Raw genomic sequence first — 25938 nt, 5'->3', positions numbered from 1 at the left:
TTATCTAGTCGCGAGTTTATGACGGAAAAACTTGAAAATTCACACACACACACACGTATTTACACAAAATGGCGATGAAACAACGAAAAAATTAACAATGTAATTACGTAACACCAAACAACAAATAACGAATAACGATGTACAATAGTGCAATACTGCAATATAGCAGTTGCGCGTACACACTACACACACAAACACAACGCACGCACCTACGACAGGCGGTGGTTTATCGGCTCAGGTGACATGCACAGTCTAGTATAAAAATAGAACACGTATCGGGACATTCGGACCGTTGTCTTATCGTTACAGTGTTACATATTAATAAATAATTTCAAATAACCCGAATGACGCACAAATACATGAAAAATACCAGTTTTCCAAATTAAATTTTGTCGGTTTGAACATTTTTTTTTCAATGACAAATTAATTTATAGGTATACAAACAATTTTGGGGGGGCTACGATTGATTTTTTTTTGGGGGGGGGAGGGCTTAGCCTTTTAGCTTAGTCTACTTGGAGTTTTTTGATTCTGTTCGGACGATTCCTAAAATTACAAAAGTGTTTTTGTTTTAAATTTAGTTTGGATAACTTGTATTTAAAAGTGCGACTTTTGTAAGTGTCAATAAGAAAAACAAAGTCTATGTATTTTTAATATTTTTCCAATGTTGTTATATCATTTTATGGGGAACCTTGTATCAAATTTTAAAGTTTTTTTACTCAATGAATATAATTTAATTGACATATTTTATAGAATAAAAACTACAAAACGGAAAATTTCAAATGTCTATAAATAAATTTAAAATTGTTGAAATATTTTGAAAATGTTATCAAGTTTTGTTTCGACAAAACAAAGATTTGGTGTATATTTTAAGTTTCTACAATTATTCGTTTTTGAATAACAACAAAATAGGATTATCGGTTCTATGGAAATTGAGTGAATATCTAATGTTGAAATTCAAATGCTCATAAAAATTTAATTAGACTTTCTGGTAGACATTTTTTATTTGATAAAATTAGACGAACTCATGAAGAATCTTGTATTCAATTTTAAATTTTTTAAATTTTTTTTAAATTTCTAACTCAAAATAAATTGCAAATGTTCGTGATTTTTACATATGTTGTAAAAATTTGAACTTTCAGTGCTTATTAATAAAAATTGTGTTTATTTATTTTTAATATTTTTTAACTAACATTGTGGCAATATATTAGGAGCTATTTATTAAATTTTGGAGCTCTTTTTCCCAATGAATACAATTTTACTGACATTTATAAAAAATTTAAAATTTAAAATGTTTATAAATAACTTAAAAAGATTTAAAATATTTTGAAAATTTTATCATGCATAGAAAATGTGAGTATTAAAATTCAGTGAAAATGTCATGTTTCTACGGTAATTGGTTTTAGAATTACACCAATATATAAAATTGATTTTCTCAAAAACAGATTTTGTGTAAAAATTCCTGTTTTTCCCGGTCCTTTTTTTTTAGTTTCTTTGCTTTTAAAATTATAAAGTAAAATAATTTTACAATTTATTAATTATATAATACGAATTTAAGCACTATACTTAGAGTTAATTTAGTAAACACATTTTAACTAATAATCCCTGAACTAATAAGTATAGCAATTTTTAATTTGGGACCTAACTTGCATGCAGTCAAAATGTATACCATATGGGTACCAGTCACCAGATATTGTTATTTGGCCCTATTATTTATTTCAGTAAGATTCTGGTCACGAAATTTTCAGAGGATTCTTATTGTTGCAATGTTTACCCTAATAATTATCAACATAATCAATAACTTAGTACGTGTGTTACCTCCGACCGACACACACGTGTGCCACGGTCACCGTAAAACGCATTTATATAGCTTCCGATAGCAGTAATACTCTACGAACAGCAATTAAGAAGGTATGTAGACACACTATTGTTATCCATAGTTACAGCAGGTGCCTAAAACACTCTCTCCATATCCAAAAATATGGACCTCACCAAACCCAACTCCCTCGACTTTTCACAGTACGTTCCTCAAACCAACAACACTAAAACTTTCGCCGAAACCACAGCAAATATACAATTTCCTAAAAAAGATCAAGCAATCGTTTTTAACTCAATCGAAGATGTCCCTCAAATAGAGTATATTAAAGCTTTCAGTCAACTCACTTCACCAACCAACATAACATTCGCCTCTAGAATATCTAATAACAGATTTTGCATTTATTTTGCAAATAAAAATATCGTGGAACAAATCATTAGCCAACAGTCACACATCGTCATTAATAACTCAAAGATAACATTCCGTCGTCTAATCAACCCAGCCAAACGAATAATACTATCTAACGTGCAGCCGATTATCCCTCATGATGTAATTAAAAACGCTATCGAAAATTTGTCAATTAGAATACTATCACCGATAACTTTTATAAAGGCCGGCTTCGCTAATGACGAATACGGGCATATTGGCAGCTTCCGCCGTCAATTATATATAAACCCAGACGATAATGATAAATTACCCAGCTCAATACTAATAGTATTCGAGCAAACTGAATACCGTATCTTTATATCAGATGATACGGTAATATGTTACTTATGTAAACAATCTGGCCACACTTCCAATCGTTGCCGTAAGGCAACAGAATATAAAATTACTGATTCTCAACTGCAACACCAAAGTACTATCTCAGACGGCTATGACGCAGATAATACCAATGTACAACACGATATTGAACATCTACCCAACACTTCACACATTAGCAAACCACCTTCACAAGAACAAGTAGAACAAGTTAAAAGACCAGCGCCTTCATCTACTTCTAGCAATTTACAGACGGATAATGTTCCCCCCACAGAAAATATAATTAATTTATCTCAAACAAAAACTAACGCGCAAAACACACCAACCAATAAGAGCTCATTAGCAACAAAATTAATAGAGTCACAATCCAAAGAAAAAAAAGCAAACAATTCGTCAACAACACATCCCACAAATCAAACGACTAATGATAACAAACCTAAAGCAAACAATTCAACACAACCGCCTCCAAAGAACCCAAAACGATCAAACTCCGTCGAACAAATTATAGTTAAATTAGACGAGTCGTTATTACCAGCCAAATTGGAATTCGAAAAAATACCCAATCTTAAAATAAATTTTAACCAACTAAAATACATAATAGAAAACACACTTAGCATCCCGAACCCCTCTAGTGTTCTAAAGGAGTTCAACATAGCACCAATGGAAATGATCGAGATTCTGGATTCAATCCGCCCCAAGATAAGGAATCTTAGCATCAAAAATAGACTAACCAGACTTTCCAACTCTTTACTTGAGATAACTCTAGATACTGACCCTACCATAAAGCAATAAATAAAAAAAAAAAAATTAAACATACGCATCTACATGTCCTTAATACTACAATGGAATCTGAACGGGTTTTTCAAAAAACTCGACGAACTTAAAATCATCTTATCAGAAACAAATCCCGAAATAATATGTCTGCAAGAAACAAATTTTAAATATGATAACACAGGAAAATTACCAAATTACACAGGATTCAGTAAACACTGAACTGCCGGAGCTAGAGCCAGTGGCGGAGTAACAATATACGTAAAATCTGAATATCCCAGCAAAATTATCAATATTAATACGCATTTCGAAGCTATAGCAGTATCAGTGAAGTTAAGACAGTTAGAAATTAATATATGTAATATATATATCCCCAATCAACTTGACTTCACCCAAAATGACATTGAAAATCTCTTAAACCAAATACCTACTCCCTTCATTATCACCGGAGATTTTAACAGCTATAACCTCATGTGGGGATCTATGAACACCGATAGGAGAGGAAAAGAAATTTATAAAGCATTTGGTAAAGATAGCATAGTAATCCTGAATAGCAATGAACCCACCCACATAAACATTGCCAACGGACAAATGTCCAACATTGATTTATCACTCTCCAATGCATCGTTAGCACAAAGATTAGAATGGATTGTATATAAAAACATAACTAGCAGTGACCACTTTCCAATCATCTTCAAATATATACCACTGACTAACGATCCTTCTCCGGTCGAAAGGTGGAATCTAAAAAAACCCAATTGGACACTATACTCTGAACTATTGGAAGAAAAGATTACAAGTATAAAAGATACAGAAACAGTAAATATCAATACACTTGTAAATACTTTTACCAACTCAATCCTACAAATAGCAAATATAACAATAGGAAAATCAACCTCCAAGAATGGAAAACCTAAAGTACCCTGGTGGAATCATAACATTAAAACTGCTATCGAAGAAAAATACAAGGCTTTAAAACAATTCCAACTATCCAAATCCCAAGAGGACTTTATAGAACTTAAAAAACTCAGAGCGAGAACAAGGTACTTGATTAAAACCAGTAAAAAATCATCGTGGGAAAGCTTCACAAATAGTATCAATGCAAAATCCGACACGAAAATAATATGGAATAAAATCAAATCCTTAAAAGGACTCAACAGAACTCGGAAAATAAATCTTATAGTCAATAATTCCGACCTACTATGTAACGAAGAATTAGTTGCTAACCTATTGGGCGAATATTTCTTCAATAACAGTAGTGATTCTAACTACTCTCCCCAGTTCCAAACCTACAAACGAAAATGCGAATTGGAAACAATTCCAAATACTATAGACCAAAATAAGATGGACCAAAGCCAACTAAACCTACCAATCACTATGGAAGAAATCACATACACTCTTTCAAGATGTAAAAGTCACAGTCCCGGTCCTGACAGCATACCTTACATTTTTATTCAAAACTTCGGACCTAACACCTTAAAACTAATGCTGGCACTGTTTAATAGAATTTTCACTGAAGGTTCATGGCCAACCAGATGGAAAAAAAGCACAATAATACCAATTTCTAAGAATGAAAAAGATAAGTTCAATCCCGAAGGGTATAGGCCAATAACTCTTTTAAACACCTTGTCAAAAATACTTGAAAAAATTATTAATTACAGACTCACTTGGTTACTAGAAAAAGACAAATACCTTTCTAAGCAACAATGCGGTTTTAGAAGAAATAAAAGCACAATCGATACTCTTACTCATATTAATCATGAAGTAAATCAGACCTTTAAGAACAAACAAATTATGGGGCTAGTCAACCTTGACATATCCAAGGCTTATGACTCAACATGGAGACACAACATCTTAGTCAAGCTTAACCAAATCCTGTGCAAAGGCAAGATACTCAATCTGATAACCAACTTCCTAATAGACCGGCATTTCAAAGTCAAAGCTAACAATCACTATTCTGAGGAATTCATCCAGGAAAACGGAGTACCACAAGGTTCAGCATTATCGGTAACTCTTTTTCTTATAGCCATAAATGACATAACCAAAAGCTGCTCACCACCCGTAAAATGCAACTTGTTCGCCGATGATTTCAGTTATTCATGTCGTAGCAACAATATAAGTTCAATACAAAAATTCCTACAAACAACCACCGACAATTTAACAGAATGGGCCAATAAGACAGGATTCAAATTCTCACCAACTAAATCCAACATCATCATATTTACAAAAAAAAGAAATGTCAGCGAACTAATAATTACACTAGACAACACTCCAATTCCAACAAAAGAATCAGTCAAAATACTTGGTATTTTCTTCGACCGCAGGCTCACATGGGCAACCCACATACGCTACCTTAAAACATCTACCAGTCAAACACTTAATATTTTAAAAATATTATCTCACACTTCCTGGGGAGGTGACTCTAGTACACTTATCAAAATTCATAAGGCAACCATTCAATCGAAAATATATTACGGATCAAACATATACAAAACAGCATCCCGATCTATTTTAAATGCAATAGATAGTACCAATAATACTGGACTAAGGCTCGCGATTGGCGCTTTTCGCAGCAGTCCAATTTACAGCATATATAATACAGCAGGCGTACCCATACCTGAGATTAAAAGGAACGACCTATCGCTTAAATACATGGTTAGATCCTATATATGTAACAACCTACCACTGCCATCAGAAAACTCCGATTTATATGATGAACTAGGGAAAAACGGCATTATTATGGATCAATCAATGACGAGAGAACAATTGTCCCCACCCGCATGGACTTCCTCTTTCGACATAAATACGGAACTCAGCTCCTTTCTAAAACAACAAACTCCACCAGAAATTTACAGAAGACACTTTCAAAGCATATTAGAAAATTACCGAGATTATCAAGAAGTTTACACGGACGCATCCAAGACACAAGACCAAGTAGGAATTTCAATAATACTAAGGAACCAAAACGTAACATTGAAGCTACCGAACACCTGCTCCATATATGCGGCCGAGGCAATAGCGATACTTGAGGCGATCAAAACAACCTTAGATGATGAACACCCCAACCACATAATATTCAGTGACTCCTTGGGTGCCCTTAATAGCATAAAAAACCAGTTCAAACCCGGCGAAATAGCGACAAAAATACTGAACAAATTAAATGAAGCCTTGCATAAAAACAAACAAATCACTCTCATGTGGGTCCCCGGGCACATCGGCATCGAAGGAAATGAACTAGCTGATAAACACGCTAAGCTCGCAGTCACAAGCTCCGTATGTAAAATTATTCTTGGATCCACCTACAACGATCTCAAAAAATACATAAATGACATAACTAACACCAGATGGCTCAATACTTGGAAACAACAAAACATCAAGCTTAACAGAATTAAAAGCAGTACATTTAGGTGGTTAAACAGCTCTTTAAACAGAAAAGAAGAATCGATACTCAACAGATTGAGAATAGGACACACGCGACTTACACACGGGCACCTAATGGCTAAGGAAGAACCACCATTATGCGAAGTATGTGGTGTCCAAATATCAGTGAAACACATAATAACAGAATGCCTAAAATACCAGCAAGAACGTCAAAACACCGGATTGGACACGACCCTCGACATCGCATTGGGACCCAATGCTGTGGAGAACAATAAGATGATCCTTTTTTTGAAGTCAACAGGTCTTTACAATTTAATTTAATGATTCACATTTGTTTTTTTCTTTCTTATATAAATACTTAGAAACCATACTGTTATAACTTATCTTTAATATTGTAATCCCCTTTAAAAAAAAAAAAATGTTGTAAAATTCTTAAACCATGTAAACATACCACAACTGTAACTAATGGCCATGTAGTTGCCGAGTTTTTATTTGATCAATAAAAAAAAAAAAAAATCAATAACTACTATATAATATAATTTTGATAGATTCGTGATGTCTTCAATTTAAAATTGGAAGAAAATTATCCATCTGTAAAAAGTAGTTGTATAAATACCAGTTCTTGTGAAATGGACATGAATATATAATTATTATGATAATTTCAACATTAAATTAATACCAGAAATAATCATGGTTTTATTATATTATATTCTACTTTTATATAGAATCAGTATACAAAATATTTATCTTATTCCTAATTACTTATAATATTATAACAAATATTTTTAGTTTTATGGCAATAGGATATTAAAAAATATAGTACATAATATCATGTTATTTTTTGTTCGAAAGAATTTAAGCAACAAACCAAAGTTGTGTTTTTTATCGATTTTTCTAGCGTCATTCTTACATGATATTATATACTATAAACAGGTGTACTGTTATATATAATTTTTTTTACTAAAATGGTTGATAAAATGAAATAAAACCTAAGAGTGAATAAGATTTTATGTAAGTATACTCGTACATATTATTATTAAAATGATAATATACAGTGTCACTTTTGTATATTTAGGCCATTTTTATTCACCAAAGAAAACTAAAATATAACCACAATTTTCTTCAAAAAATTAAATAATAACCTATTATATATTTATAGTAGGTTTAAATAGCAATAAACGTTAGGATATTTTGTTATGCTTTGAGATGATTTCTTTTAGGTATACAGGTATACATTATAAATTAGCGAACATAAATTATGTTAATTTTTAATAATTTCTTGAAACTTTAAATTTTCTACCAATTATAAATACTAATATATTCAACTGAGTAAAGTAGTATTTATTAAGTGTACCTAAATATTTTATTATATACACTTATATATGTATATATAATATATATATATATATTATATATAAATGATTTTATTTTGTTCACAATAGTTTGATCTAACTATCTAAAAAAAAAAAAAAAATGTACAACATAAATTACTGGTAATTGGAACACTCTTAAATGAAGTACCTAGAGTTCTTCTTTTTACATTATTTTATTAGATTAACTATTTACTTATACATAATACTATAATATATTATTATTAATATACTAAACTTAATTTAATTCAGTTGGATAAATGAAATAAGTAAATATTACTTAAATACTTAAATAGCAAGATTAACTATACTAAAATTCTAATATTATCTATATACAAAATGTAATGAATTATTTAAGGTGTCTAAGGTACATTACAACCATTTTAGTTGATTTTAAACGTAATTTAATTTAATAAATTGTAGTTTCATAATAAAAGTTTAAATGTCTAATAGTTTACTTAAAAATTCTATGACTACATTTTAAATATTCTATAAATCTTAAATAAATATTAAAAACTAAATTATTATTTTTTAGATTAATCATTAATCTTCATAAATCTTGAGTTTCGTTTTTTGATTAAATGATTTTATAAACAAAATGTACTATTTTTTTCAGTCAGTATCAAATTATATACTAAAACAAAAAAATTAAATATTAAATATTGAATATATAACACAAATAAGAATGTCCAGTTGCAATTGACAAATTACTGTTTAAAGGCGAATGAAGGTACAAATTTACAAGTTAGTGCAAGGCTACGATCAATCGAATTGTAAAATTAGTATGATATTTAAGTGTGATAGTTGTTAGAAATTTCAACACTGATACATATAAACTTGTAAACAAAATTAAAGTTGTTTTTCTACAACGGCGCCCACATTTTTTCGTAAGTCTTAAACTATTAAATTAGAATAATTAGTTAATACAACATGTTTAAAAGTACTAAATGCTAGCAAAAGAAGAAAAATACAGCGTTCTTATATTATGTGGTATTATAAAACTGTAATAATTTTACTTACAAAACATTAAAAAAGTATAAATAATTAGATATTATGTTAAAAGGTTTACAAGTTCCAGAATAAACATATGTAAATGTTAGAATACAATTCATACGCTAATATAGTTACCTAGAAAATGGTTCTTATAGGTACGTACCTACACATTTCTATGTCATCTACGTAGTACATACATTTTAGTAAAATAATATTATTTCTGTAAATCATTATTTACAAAATACCAAATTCAAATTATATTCAAATTTATAAAATATGAACCCCGTGTATCATAATAATTAATCACAATGTTTTAGATGATTATACAATTTATAAAATCATTTGTTCTTGATTTAATCAAACAAATTTAAATATTAAATGTAATTTTAAACGAAATCCTCTTAAATTATTTTTCTATGGAAATATTGCTGTTTAAAGTATAAGTATAGATACTTTAAACATTTTAGTTTTTATAAAGACATTTTAAAGAGTATTTTTACACTGCAAAATAGAAGTGAATTTAGTTTGTTCAAATATCAAATCAATATTTGTAAGAACTATGATGAATAAAATTACATTTAAAAAAACTTCCATTAATGCCTTTTTAATATCTTGGAAATATAATGTTTAAAATAAGATATAAATATACATTTAAAAATGCATTAGTGACTATGTGTTTTTCTTGAAAATGAAACAGTACACAAAATTATGTTGTTTAATTAATCATGGAATATTATTTGTAAAAAAATATGAATTTTTCACAAGGTAGGTATATTTTTTTGCGCTCCATTGTGCACTTAATTTTATACCTAGTTAATTTTAAATTTTACGTTTACACAATTTTAATAAAAACGGAAAAGGTCTTCAAATAATTTCACTTTTCTCAAAAAATATAAGAAAAAGCAAAATAATTATACGACATTTACTTCTTTACTGTAATATTGCTTTCCAATCATATAATTTTATTCTAAAGCCGGTTTATTTCAAACTCTGTGAACTTCAAAACCATATAATGTAATTCTGATAAGAATATCAACTTTTATGCTTTTAATATATTATATTTTATCATAATTCCTTAGTCTTATTAAACGCTATAAACAGAATATTATTATATACATACAGTTTTCTAATATTCACATCAACTGATTTATTTATTATTTAGTTGTTTATTTAAAGAAAAAAAGGCTTGTAATAACTTATAATGATTAATAAGTTTCAATGATATAACATGAATATGTGTGAAGTGGATTAATAAAAGACATCTGCTGTTGTTGATCTATAATAATTTAATGAACATAATAATTGATTAATCGAAATATGTTCTGTTTTTTTTTTTTTTTTTTGTTTCATTAGTGAACATAAATAAAAAAAAAATAAAAATTTACTGGTTATTTTGTTATTACATACCTACAAAATGTGTTATGAAGTGTAAAACAGTTGACTAATAAAATTTTAACTTATGAAGTCAAATTACGGTCAAGCATTAGACCCTGCGGGCTTTAACAAATTGTTACTAGCTGTCTAACTGTATATGTGTCGGACTATTACCGTTGTTCATATGTTCATACGTTCATACAAACTATCGTTGTTAATAACAAAAGAAAATGGTATAAATGTATTATCGGCATTTAAAATTATCGATTGGTAATTATTATGAAATAATAGGAGAATATGAATGAATGGGAAAATATGGCATGAAATATGAAATATTAACATTTAAATTAGGTAGATATATATTATAGTTGTGTTTCATGTCAAATATATTTTTAATGCATGAAGTACAAGGATGAATAAATAAATAAATAAATAATAATTAGTTATTCATATATTTGTTGACTTGCCGAGAAGCGAGGAGTGTGCTGAATTCTTTAAGTTATGTCACATAATATTTTCGCAGCTTAAATCGACATTAGAGGAAAATACCCATGCCCCGTGAGATCCCCACAATGTACTAAATAGGTACCTCTGGTACCTACCATAACTTTGACTATTTGAAAAGGGCCTTAATTATTAATCAGGGTTCCTCACGAATAAATGTATGAGAGCTTACATCTCTAAATCTGGCAGTATGAGGTGAGGACTGAGAAACGTGGCCATTACAATGCTATTGGTACATGATATACTTATTTTGTATTCAAATAATGAGATTTGTAATTATGGTAATGAACGATTTAAAATTAGTAGTGAATACTTTTAGTCTGCAACAATATTAATCTATTTCATAAAAACAATGTTATTCTATCTGAAAAACGACACACAGGTCTTATGAAAATGTATAATTCCTTCATAAAAAAAAAAAAAAAAATAAAATAAAATATTCACTATTTATTGTTTATCGTGTGTGAAAATTCCACGTTGTCGTGAGGTGAATAATTTTCATTACACGTCGTCTAATTCAAATTTGAATTCAAGCTGTATAAAAACGAAAACTTCGCGAAGGAAGTTCACGAAAATAAACGATCATAGTGCATAAAATACTTGTATAGATGAAGGCCATGATGGTGGGACATTTTCAAGGGGTGAACGATAGAGTTTTGTTTTATGTCATGCTATCTAATGGAATATATATTTGGCCGTCAAGATTTTGACACCGGACCTAGTGTTTAATAATAATTATGTACTTATCCTTGAAGTTTAGGATTTAGTGAAACAATAACATTATATCGATAGTTACTCAAGGATACCATAATATTATTAGATTAATAATTTATTGTATTACAGCCTACAGGTAAAATTAGAGCGTGTGGTCAGACTCCACTGATATCATAAACATTGCACGTATTATTATGACTATGTTTACACACCCTGTACGTGATAATATAATAATAATTTAATAATGTTCCGAAGAGTACGATAATAATATATGCATAGTGTCGAATAGAGTACGTACCTAAATTGTTTATTATATCATAATATTATAGGTATTATAGTATTAAACTGCAGTTTAATGTTGTTTATAATAACAAATAATAAAGTGTTGCAACGGGTAGTCATACTATACGCTTATAATTTACTTATATAATATACTTATACTTACTAGGTAAATACTTAATAATAATATTATTATATTTGCATGTGCTATATTATTATAGGCATAGTATTATAGTTCACAGATTGAGTTTCGCCGTCGTCACGTCCGATTTGTAAGGCTGGAATAGTTTGTTTTTGGCGTACTCCTTATGGTAGACATGCTTGTGGACTGCTAACGAACATTCCGCCGACTGTAGGGACTCATCCCTACCGGTTTCAGGTGCGCCAGATGTCATGAAAAATGGCTGTGATTGCACGCGGCCGGTGCTTGATGGCGTAGACTCGTCCATCGCGCCATTATTGCTGACCGGTTTTCCGGAAGTGGTCAGTACGCAATCGACTATGCCGCATTTGCAGCTCGTACCAGCGGCCACGCTTGAAAAATCAGCGGCGTCTGCAGCCGATGACGACGACGACGATGATGTCGTGGCCGCTGCGGTCGACGCCTTATTATTTTCCACTGCAGTCGAAGGCGGTTTCTGATCGGCCGTCACAGTTTTGTGGCCGTCAAAACTGGTCACAGCATGATGGTGGCCATTACTAGAGTCAGCCGTGGAGGCGTCGTTGGCTGTGGCCATGGCAGAGGCGTCGGCCGCAAATTGATGATGATGGTGATGGTGATGATGATGGCCGACGAACGGACCAAATGGTTTCTTCATCATCTGCTGAAGGGACTGGGTCGGTGGGGCCGGTGTCGGTGGTGGCACCGGGCCGACATAGTGTTGAGGCTGGAACTTACCGTACTCACCACTGCCACCACCTCCAGGACCGTGGAAGTACGATGGCCCAGCGGCTGCGGCCGCCGCTGCAGCTGAGTACTGGTAGGCATTGGCAATGGCTGCTATGTCGGGCAGCGTGCCGTTGGCATGTGCGCTGGCCGCAGCCGCCTGCAGCACCGTGGCCGCAAACGTCGGGTCTGTGTATACGGCATACGGCCACGCCATGGCGATTCTTTGCCGTTTGTCCTTCATCCGCCGGTTTTGAAACCACACCTGAAATTATTAACCAAGAATATGCGTTGGCGTGAGACAAATATACAACATTCAGGATGTAGTGTCAGGTATGATGTGATGGCCATCGCATATCACCACTTAAGATATATTTTTAGCATTTCAGGTTATCTATATATTTATAAAAGTCACAAGAATAAAATTAAAAATATATACGAATCAGGAACAGTACAACTTGCTTAGTCCATTATCAATAGAATGAATTTTGAACGTTAGAAGTCCTAGGGCGACATTATTATAGCATAAAATTTAAATCTAAGAACAAGTACCTATTAGGTACACATGACTACAAATCTAGCCCAAAAAATTAAAGATGGTTCAATATAATTATTCTTTAGTAGTTATAAGTGAATCGGGTGGTATAAGTATATATAAAATTCAGCTTTGAGTCAAAGCGAAAGAAAAGCACATTAAAAAAAAAGATAGAAATCGAGTACAAAAAAATTAGGTTTGTCTGACGTGGAAATAATATAAGCGATAGAACAACTCACTTAAAATCACGCTTTCAAGATAAATTAACGATTTTACATAACTATATAATTATCTAAACGAATTTTCAGATATAGTTGTTGAGTGACTATGATAGTCTCAGATTTATATTTATGAATAATTCCATTCCGTATATAATAATCACATATTAGTAATAACACTTTGGCATAACATACTTATAAACTATATGCTTTGTCCCATCACTCCCATCATAAAATATATCACCAGCTAAACGTATAAGTTCTATCAAGCCGGCAATAATACGGCGAGCATATTAGTATAAAATTACATACCTTTATTGTCGATTCGGGAAGATTTAATTCGGTGGCAAGCTCGCATCTTCTCGGCCTGGACACGTAATTTTCTTTATAAAATTCTTTTTCTAATCGAAGCAACTGTTCTCTTGTGAATGCTGTTCTATACCTTCTTATAGTTTGATCTGCCGTACCATCTAATCATTGTTTATTAATTATCAATACATTAAAACAGCATTTGGAGAATATTGATTGTTTGAATATAAATTTTAATATAGACTATAATGATTATCGGAATTTATAATAAATTAAATGATATAAAATGGTACATATATTTGATAATTCAATAATATTGACAATGTTGTAGTATGTATTTTTGTATATTATAATCAATTAAAAATGTTTATTCCTAATACGTTATTTTGATACACATTTTTTTTGCATTTCGATTCTATTGGATCCATCTTTTAAAATATCATAATTTCTTATTAATTTTTTTATTTAATGCATTTTTAGTTGGCTCAGACACATTATTGTAGGACTATGTATAATTTACTAATACAAAAAATTTGTTATCGTTTAGATTTTTTAGGCCGTTTTGGAGTTTTGCATAGCGCACCTATAATTTGCAATTTATGTACAATCATAACATCTTTGCTTGTGCACTAGTTCTATTCATAAAGTACAAAAACATTTTATAAAAATGTTGATTTACATATTCTGGTTCTATAGAAGTTTTAAAATTTAACCCCAGTATTAGTGTATTAGAGTTGGAATTGTCATGTTTGAGTATTGATTTTCAAAGTTTAGTGACTATAGCAAAATTTAGCAAATACTTGATAATAATTTCACAGTTTTAGCATAATATATGCTAACTTGACATAATAATGTTATATAAAATAATGATTCCACGGCGTTGAAGATAGGCAATTTAGCTACACCATGGTAGTGGATTAAATTTTTGGCACCTAAAAGAGTACGAAATCCGGACTATAAACAAGTCAATCTAACTGAACGTCACTATAGGCAAGAAGCATTATGAGAACAGATTACGGAATGCCATTTGAAATTTATAAATTTTAAATTTTGATTAGAGCGAGGAGTGTACTGAGTTTACTATGATGTGTATTTTTTTATACCTGTCATCACGTTTTGGGGCAGTAAAAATGCTTCGATTTTCGACTTCAGTACCTTGTTAGATCAGAAAGTGAATCTAGTTAGTACTTTGAAGTATCCAATGTAAAAATTAAATTATTTCTCATATTCTAAATTTATTCTTAATATTTTTCTAAATAATCGGGATAAGCAAACTAAAGGGAAAATCACCCACAATCAGTTTTCGACAAAATCAATTTTGGTTTTTGATGCAACTTTAAAATAAATGACCATAGATACATGACATTTTCACCGAATATTTATATAATTATATTATACCCACCATGCAATTTTCAAAAAATTTCGACTTAAATTGAACTATTTATTGGCATATGCAATTTTCGATCATTATTAGTTTTTTTTTTAAAATTAATATTGATAAAAATTTATTTGTTGGATAGAAAAGCTTGTTGAAAAATAAAAGAATTTCGTAATCACAATTTTCTTTTTATAAGCATTCAAAGTTTGAATTTTGACAACATACGTAAAAATTACGAAAATTCGCAAATTATTTTAAGCTAGAAATTCATAAAAAATTGTTTTTTTGAATCTAAGATTTGAAAATATAATACACGATTCCTTATAAGTTTGTTTATCTTTATCAAAAAAATACTGTCTACTAGAAAGTCAAATTAAATTTTTATGAGTGTTCGAAATTAATTGAACGAAAAAAAAACCACTGGAAAGTCAAATATTTTTATAAGTTTTAATAATAAGTAACAATAATCTATAATATATCCTAGACTCTACAACCTAGAGAGATAAACCGTCTCCGCTTAGAATCTTTTTTCGTATACAATAAGTCAATAATATAATATCATTGGATTCAAATTTAATTCTATCCATTACAGTAACGTCAGTAACCCACTTGTAACCTAATGTACAACAGAGCGACATCCACGACTGACCCACATTTAAAAAAATGTAATTTTTATTAATATTATTTTTAAGATAGTCTCGATTAAATCAGATTCTAGGTACAAATCGATTTTATCTATCCTAATTTTTTTATTCTTAATTATTAATACTATGCTAACAGTAATAGCTTATTAATATAATTAATCAAATGTCACTTCAATAGATATGTATTTTAATTAAAATAGTTTTATAGAAAATACTACCTACTTCAAATTACATACATTTAAGAAAAATGATTGTTTTAGGAGGATTTCATATGTAATATTGTAATATGAGTTATTCACAAAATATATGTTTTGTCATTTGTAAAATCAAAAGTATTAAATATATAATATGTAAAGCTTGTGAAATTAAAATCAACGCATGAGCATAAACACACGGATAATATATTGAGTATTAATCTATAGCAAGCCGTAAAATAATTGCCGTAAAGCAATTCCGTACCTAGAACTTCAAGATATGAACAATCATTTTAATTATAAAAAAAATGTCGGTGTATATATTATAAAAAATAATAATATTTAAATAATTTTTATTTATTACTATTATTTAAACCTAGACATGACTTGTAAAATGATTATTATTTGATCTTAAATATACTGAACTGACTAAAGCAATGGTTTTATAAATATTTATTATTGTTGGTTTTTATAATTGAAATTTTTTAATTTTATTTGTTATATAATATGTACTTACCTTTGTTTTGTTCAGAGTTTGGCCTGTTGTCCAACCTCAAATTATAGTTTTGTAAATCATTTTCTAATTTTGGTAACGGAAGTTTGGTAAACATTAAACTGTTTTGACGATCTATGCCTTCTTGATCGGATGACGGTTGATTTGTATTGTTTGATCTTGACAAACAAGCATACGTTGAGTTATGCATATCTCGGACAATGGTTGTATATTTTGTTTGAAAACCATTACAGTTTTAATACGGCCTGAAATGTAAAAAAATAAATAACATTTTACTATTTATTATTTTTATTAGTTCCTGAAAATCGGCTAAAAGATGTACTAGAAATATTTCGGATATATTAATTTCTATGTTAAGTTAGGTTAGAATTTTATAAACTTTTCAGTAAATAAAAATAATTGAAAACATTAACAAATATTTCTAAATATTATTCAAATTTAAGTATGAAACGTTGTACATAATACAATATCGGCGTTCTTCAAGTATAAATTAGAGTGGCCAATTTATTGTTACCATATTGTTACCAGATCGATAAGTGATATTCCGTATCCCGGATGACATTAGGAGACAATATTATTTTTATTTTAGTATTGTCATATTTCACAATAATTATCACAAGATTCAACAAATTCATAAGTGCCAGAACTATTTATAAATTGGTGTTATTGAAATAATAGTGAATTTGACAATGTTTTTTCTTTAATTTGGTCTTTAATATTGTTATTTTATAAATCATTATTATTTGCAAACATTGAAATATTGAATACTAATCACTATCGTGCTTATCTTTTGATCCTATTTTCTTAAGGCCTTGTGTTAAATATCAGTAATATCGAGCCACAATAATTGTCATATTTTAATTAAGAGCGGCTAGTTGAGTAAGTTGTGTATATTACAATAGTTTATTTTGAATATACCGCATTGTACATTATAATAAAAAGTTTCCATTTATCTATGTTTATGAAATAATGTTATAAATACAGGCAATTTCAACAAACACATTGGGTTGGATGTGTGTACGATCATTGCTACATAAGCATTTTTAAAAATGTTTGACATAAAATATATAAACGATGAAAATAAATTTTTAGTTAGGTATAACATAGACCTAAATATTTTATAGAAATACAGGATGTTCGATGTACATAAGCATAGTGTGATTGCATTTGTAGGGTAATAGGTTGGTGGCTATAGCCTATTATTTTTCTGTACACAACATAATATGTTTGAAATATGTAACAAAAAATAAAATAAAACATTTACTCGTATGAGATGGGTGGTGACTAATCTAAATTCTAGGGAGGCTATAGCACTTTTGGACCCCATCATTTTACTGCTATGCTGAAGTGACATCTGAATGTTAAAACCAAGATATACCAATTAAATAAATTACTTTATTAAAGTTTATAAAAGTTTATTTTAGTGACGAAATTATAATATCCAATGATGGACGACATGATAGCAAAAATCCGAAAAGAAAAACATTTAAGTTATGGTTATCTATGCAATAATTTTAAATTCCATGTATTCATAAATTTAAGAATAGTTATAAACACTTTTAGATTACCTACTTATAAAAGCTATAAAGCTAATGTAGTTATAAAGAGTGATTAAGAACAAATTTTCGATAAATTTATGGTTAGAACCACCTAACCATACTACAATATAATCACACAGAAATTCTTTAGCCTTATAAAGGGCAAATGAAAATGCTAGGTATATGAGTACATTTTAATACCTACCTAATAAAAAAATTAAATACGTAAGGTATTTTTTTGTTTAATTTATTTAACATACTGCACTTGTTCCTCTATCAATGTTTTAATTTTAATTTAATACAAAACGATATTTTCATTTCAAACGTTTTTACTATAATTATTATACTTCAATTTATTCTTCTTATTTATACATATTAGAATGATTAAAAATCTACGATACTTAAGATCAATATTATGTAGTTTTATTTGAAATAAATATATATATATTATATTAGGTTTATTTTATTTTTGATGTCTTAACAGTTTTATTTTGGTACTTTATGGACCATACATTTATTTTTATTTTTATTCATATTCTTATTACTTTTTTCAAATAAATTTCTCTAATTTTATTGTTTATTTTATTATACTCTTTATGTACCTACCGTTTAAATGCATTAATATTGGAGATGTTTATAAAGATATAATTGAAACACATTTACGTACAAGAAGGCCAAGATGGTTATTTACATACTGCATAGTTATTGTCATTGTTCAAATTATGTCAATATAAGGGAATAGTAACAATGAATATAATATAAAAAGGAATTATTTTTCCAATAATAGTTTGAATGTTAACTTGAATGCAACTGTAGAATTAAATATCATCATATTTGATATTATTTAAAGTTTAATCTTCCACAGGTAGTAAATATCTAGCCAATAAATTAAAAAACAGTGAATTCAGCTTATAAATTTATATAGTTCATTGTAATTATTATTAACAGGTAAGTTCTATTATGACAGTGATATAGGTTCGTGTTAAAATATGTGTATTTATTATAAAGCGATTGGGTATAATATAAGCATACAAAATACTATACCAATAGGTACAGGTACATCATCATATTGTAAGCACCAACGAAAATAGAGTACATACTTAAATAATAATCGTGAAATATGGTAACATTGGTAACTACACCTTAAACTATATAAATATGTAATATATATTTTTGTTTTCTTGCTTTTATGTGTATTTAAATGTATGAAGGTAATTTAAAAATGCCTTGAATAGCAAATTCTAACAAAATATTTATACAACATAGGGTCCCAAATATTTTTATTAAATATTAAAATTAATTCTAAACTCAAAAAATAATCATGAATAATAATTACTCTAATTATTAATTATTTAATTTCAATAACGTAATATACGTCTTATTGTTAACTTAACGCGATTATCACAAACCGTTGGCATATAACTGATGTCGGACAAACAAATAATAAAAAACTAGTTTATTACTTAAAAAAATTAATATAAACTATCATTACTTTTTCAAAATTATAGCTTTCTCGCGAGGACTGGAGACTAAAATACTTAAAAAAATGTCTTTAAACTAAATTTTAAATTTCTAAGAAGTAGGTACGTAAGTAAATACATATAACATTTATGTATAGGTATTAAAAAAATATGGTTTCTAAATTAATTTAAAAAGACGTACAGACATTCACTTTGTCTCGGGATAATTAAACCAGTTTAATCCATTAAACAAATTACAATATTAGAAATGTTTGTGCAAAAAAAAAAAAATACATATAATTAAATTAATTACTATCAAATCTTTCTACTTTCTATCATAATAGACTAACGAAATGCAATTAATTTGAAACTGTAATATCTGATTGAATCTTTTAGAATAATAATAAGAGACATAAATTCCGTTGAAAATATACAATGCACAAACAATATACATATACTATGTATAAATTACATATATATTATAAATATAATAAACTATATTGTAGTATTATATAGAGTAAATAACACTGGGGCGATTTCTTTAAATTATATTTTACAAATTATAACATTAAGACACATTTCAAAGAGCCATGAGCCAAAATATACTAAAATATAATAAAGTATACATAATATTATGCTGTTAGATAAACAGTAAAATGTTTGCAATAATAGCGACAATTATAAAATCGATTGATTTCAATATCAATATATTGTTTTTTGGATTATCCAAATAGAAGTACCCTACAATCTACTACATAACACTATGGATCATAATAATATGATGAAATTGTGATAAACTAATAAAACACTAATGATCGTTTTCTGTAATTATTTTAATAAAAGGAAGGTAAAATTATATAGGTATATGATAATTCATAAATTCACTTTTATTTGTGACGTTTATTCTCCCTGAAATATTCTATATACTATTATTAGTATTCGAATGTTTATTAAAATAAATACATTTTCTCAACTTAATATTGTTTATAGATAATAATTTAATAAATACTAAAATGTAAATGTAACGTATTACATAAAAATAGGTACAATATTTTAGTATGACATAGATTTGAAAAAATACCCAAATATTTCATATATTTGTTACAAATAATAATATAATACTTATTATTTGCTTTAAATAAGTATACGCCGTTAGATTATCTATCGGGTCTTTATACATTCTCCGCAACAGAAAAATCCAACGGTATTTGCATTTAGTTTAGTAAAGTTAATAAGTATCTGTAGGTAATAAAAAAGAGCTAACCGAAAAATTCTTTTTTCTCGTAGCAAAAATCATTAATTAATACCTAGATATATGATACAAACCGCAATTTCACTATTCTAACTAATTTATTTGTTATTATGGATAACAATTATAATTGTGACTAAGTTATTGTAAGTACATAATAGTATTTATTAAATATCCTAAAACAAGGAAACTTGAGACTTGAGTTTATAGACATATTATATTCTCTATACCTATTCTGGTGGATTAGATACATGTATAGAATTTAAACCACACATTTTAGATAGTGATTAAAATGCAAATTTGAATCTGACAAAATTATCAAGTTGGTAAAATACTATACAATATATTGTATTGTGCATAGTATGTACGACGTTATTGTACGTTTTTTTCTAATTAACACATTTATTAAATACACTGATCGAATAAAGTACTGTTTATTTATACATCAGTTATTTAGCACAAATGTATAAATATTTACACTAATAGGTTTTTTCTCGGCACATAAATGGGTTATATAGGGCCATAAGGATTGAAATTATTTATTTATAAAAGAATCAATATACCTGCTGTCGGCATTGCATATTGTATAATCAATCTCGTATAGGTAGAGGAGTACCTATATTATTAGAATCGTCTTTCTAACAAAACAACCAGTACCACTATAAAACCATTATGGATATATCCACATTTCAGATGGTACCAGTAAAATATATTCTTGAAATGCGTATGTAAATGTATTTATATTATATTGTGTAGTAATTTGTATGATATCCATTTATAAAAATAAAATGTAATCCGAAAAACAAAAGAGATCAGATTCCCAGTTTTTGAAAAGATTTTTCGGGGCTTTGAAAGATACTGTAATCAATGATCGGATGATAAGGACGAATAATGAATTGGAATCATTTTATCAAAAACTGATTATAGATGAAGCAATTAGAAACAAAGTACTGCAGGACACACTTGGGTTAACCAATACCCATTACTCCATTAAGTACCAAATAACAATCCATTAGAAAAAAACTCATTGAAAAACTGAGAATAATGTGGTATGATATAGCCAAGAAAGATGTGGAAAATTCAAGAGGAGGATCAGATTGGAAGGTGCGATAATCTGGTTGAGGTGGATGGAAAGCTGGATGTATGACGGGATCAGAGAGACAGAGACATAATACACAAATTAATAATGTCATCATGATTAATAATAAGTACATTTTTTACTGACTTGAAAAATTACACATAGTTATCAGAAATAAATAGGTGCCTATGTAATATATATATATACGAGTATTTATTTTTTTTACTATGATCAATATAATAACTGTAATTGATTATTAAGTTATTATATTAATTAATAATGTAATATGACCAATATGTAATTTTCGGGGTTAATATTTTAACTTTTTTATAATAGTAAAATAAAATCAGTTTTTTTTTATTTATCTCTCTATATATTGGAAATTTGAAAGTATTTATTAATGAATTGTAATATCTTTATTTATTTCAAGACAGACGTGTAAAACGGGATAAAATATTGTGGAAAAATTAGTGATATATAAAAATATCTTAATATTATAGAATTAATAATAGGTTTTAGATAGGTACAGTATTGGGCGCAACGTTAAAATTTAGTTATTATATATGCATATCATATAATGTATATAAATATTTATAATTTATTTTGGTTCTTAATAAATCCCTAAATTTCTCATCAAATGTGTTTGATTTCTAGAAAATTATAATTAGATCTAATTTATTATTGTGAAATGTATAAACAATTTATTAATATAGATAACTTAAAACAACATAATATGTTATACTTATATTTCTGTCGTAATTTTTTAAGAGGAATAATTAATTAGTAAGGTTGATCTATCATACTAGTACGTAGTACTATCATACTAGTAGATACCTGCTTAATATTTAACATATTAACAGTGCATAATAGTTTGTTTTAAATTTATATTTATAGCCTCGACCACATGGATAATAAATTATGTATAGCGTACAGATGTAAGATTTCATAAGCTACCTATTCTATTTTTTTGTAATTATAAGCAAGAAGAAAGACACATGCATGTTTTATGTATCATTAGATATAGGAATGCATATTTATAAGTTACCTACTTATCGTATAAGTATTTTTTATAATATTTAGGTTCGTATACAATAAGTAACTAGTTTTTTTTTACATGTTATTGTATATTTTTATAATAGGTATTAATTATTATTACCTATTTATTTATTTAATATAAGCTATTATAATGATATTTATTATTTAGATACAATAAAGCTACGAGAAACGTTGATTAAAAAAAAAGAAACATCAAATAGGTATATGAATATGTATCATTAAATATTAAAACTATAATTATGCATCAAATTTGTATGACATTGACAGTCCTAACACTCCCCAATATAAATTATTTTTGATTTTTAAGTGAAACAGTAGTTATACAAAACCTATATCTACATCCTATCTATTATGCAACTCGTTACAATTGTATAACATTATCTGTATACTACTATTACTACTATAATATATTAATATTAATATTTATAGTTCGTTTATATATTTTAATTCTTGTGAACCACTTGCTCGTTTGTTTTATTATATATTGTAATTGTTGAATATAATAGTTTTATACTTAGAGCTAATAATAATAATAAAAAAAAGGAAACGGCATGGATTTTTGAATATTTTAAAATATTATCTTTTAAATAAGACTTAACCCTTACCTAATAGATACTTAAATTATAAAATTTTTATTTTTATTAGTAAAAAATAACCATTACAGACTTGAATAGTTATAACAATATATAGAAACTGAAACCGATTTAGGTTTAAATATAAAACATAAAAATGGTAAACACGATGAATACTATTTGTTATATTATGTTGATGGTATGTACCCGTAATTATGTAACATAACATATTATATACAATTTATTCATAACACAATTATTATTAATTTTTTATTGCATTAGCTATGTCTTATTAAATATTATATTCAAAAGGTTCTGCCGGATTTGATGAAATTTAATTTAGTGTAAATCGATCATCAACAAACAAGATACCTATTTCTTTAGAAGATAATAACATAAAATAAAAAGCATAACATATAAATATCTCAAGCCAATCAAAACAATTACGAATGAAAGGTAATCAGTTATGGCCACGCTTACTGGTTTTTTTTTAAATCAAAATCTGCAATGGCAAGTTTTTTACTTTCATATCACCAAAAACATTCAACGGTTGTCAGTAATGTTTCATCATGATGCTTAGAAATTCTATCGTGAAAATGAAATATAAGCTTTTTAGACTATACCACTCACACTAGAATTACATCTTTTAGATACTATATGGCTAAATATTTACTTACCTATTAATGTTTAAAAATATATTTAACACATTATATCGAGATAATAATTAGTTGGGATAAACTTTCACATATTATATATTATATTCCTACATTATATTTTAGCTGGTAATCTATATTCCATGGACATACCTACCAAGAAACCTATTCAATAGGCGTTTTATTCTCGATGTCCGGAAACCCATCATATTGCTAGACGGGTCATCCACAAAGCACAATCGTCATGGGTCAACCAACCTGATAATCTATAATACACTATGTAATATGATGTGCTGTATATCAACTCACCTTATAATCGGCGATGGAAGAGTTACACTACGTTTGTGGTGGCTGATAGGTTTCGTGGCAAATAATCAACCACAACAATATTGTCGACCGGCAGCGGCGTTTACAAGATTGCAGCTTCTGTGGCTGTGGCGTCTAACGTGTGGCGTGTATGTGTGGACTGTCGCGTGTGCTCTCGTGTGTGCGCATGTGGGTTCGCGTGGATGACGAAAAGATCCATCCTGACGCGTGTCGGAAAAACGATCGACCGTGGAAGCGGAGGCGGTGGTAGAGAGACAGAAAGGCCAGTAGTAGGCGCGGCGCGCGAAGGGGCGGATGACCGGAGACGACGGGCTTATAGTTAACGTGGATCAAGGTGGGAGCGGAGGAGAGTATAAATCGGTTTTTAATATTGAACGTCCTTTCCGGTTTGGCTGACGACGATATATCTGGTCTGACTGCCTGCCCAATCTATCCCTCTCTCTCTCTCTCCTTATCTTTCACTCTAACTCTCCACCCCTGCTCAATTTCTATATATCTTCATCCCTTTGCGCGTGCGCCCACGTACCTCTGTCCGCGCATAAAACGCACTGCTACATTACGTTCCCAATGTATGCGTGCAGAAAGCGGCGGCACACGCGAATGCGTTATAATAAGGTATATTATCGCGTTGTGAAATGAGACTCATGGGCCCCTCGAGGATACTATCACCGCGTCCCTCCCTTCGTCGATCCTGTGGCAGTGGTGGTGGCAGCGACGGCGTTCATCCCTCTGGCGATTGGTTCACTCCCATTTTAGCACCATGTACACGCCCTCCCTCCTACCATCCAGCATATACTCACGCGAAATTGATTTCCTCTGCGACTGCGATTATACGACGCCCGTCGCTCGTTCTTTGCACGTTGTGTTGTTCGGTGGTGGAACGAAGGATATCAAGGGGATGGGCGTGGCTACTGGTGGTCGGGGTGTGTTCCACGCGCGCGCGCCCATCCGCGTTTCTACCAGCTCAACCCTCCCCGCCAACTCACGTATCATCCCTCCAACGCGTAGTTAGAATCGTCGTTATATACGCAACGGCGGCAGGGCGCAAACTAATAGCAACGATATTAAGGATTTAACGGCGTGAATAATGGTTGTCGTTCAGATTGTTTTCATGAGTATTTCATTTGCCCTCGCCACCTCAGTATCATCCACCTCTTCCTCTTCCTCTACCTCTTCCTCCTCAACCACCTCCACGCGTGCCACTTACCCGATCGTTTCTCCAATTATATCATATGTACACAATATACATAATAAACATACACATATAATATATATATATATATATATCGATCTCATCTAACACCCGCAAACTATACACTATACTATATACTACACTATGAGTATATATTATTATTGCACACATGGGGTA

At 29.4% G+C, this 25938-nt stretch overlaps 1 protein-coding gene across 1 annotated transcript; it reads right to left on the bottom strand.

Annotated features, from left to right (window-relative positions):
- Positions 1–7538: 7538 nt before the first annotated feature.
- eve (homeobox protein even-skipped) lies at positions 7539–25068 on the bottom strand. The gene is made up of 4 exons (XM_015513011.2): positions 24552–25068; positions 16640–16881; positions 13910–14067; positions 7539–13109 (listed from the first exon to the last, which is right to left on the bottom strand). Exons 2-4 carry the CDS (start codon positions 16824–16826, stop codon positions 12195–12197), a joined length of 1260 nt encoding a protein of 419 aa, XP_015368497.2. The 5' UTR covers positions 16827–16881; positions 24552–25068; the 3' UTR covers positions 7539–12194.
- Positions 25069–25938: the final 870 nt, after the last annotated feature.

This window comes from Diuraphis noxia, unplaced genomic scaffold (genome assembly GCF_037042655.1).
Source record: "Diuraphis noxia isolate RWA-SAM2 unplaced genomic scaffold, SU_Dnox_SAM2 contig0001, whole genome shotgun sequence".
In the NCBI taxonomy this organism is placed as follows: domain Eukaryota; kingdom Metazoa; phylum Arthropoda; class Insecta; order Hemiptera; family Aphididae; genus Diuraphis; species Diuraphis noxia.
Note: the sequence above shows the minus strand (reverse complement) of the source record. Positions and strands in the feature narration are given on the sequence as shown.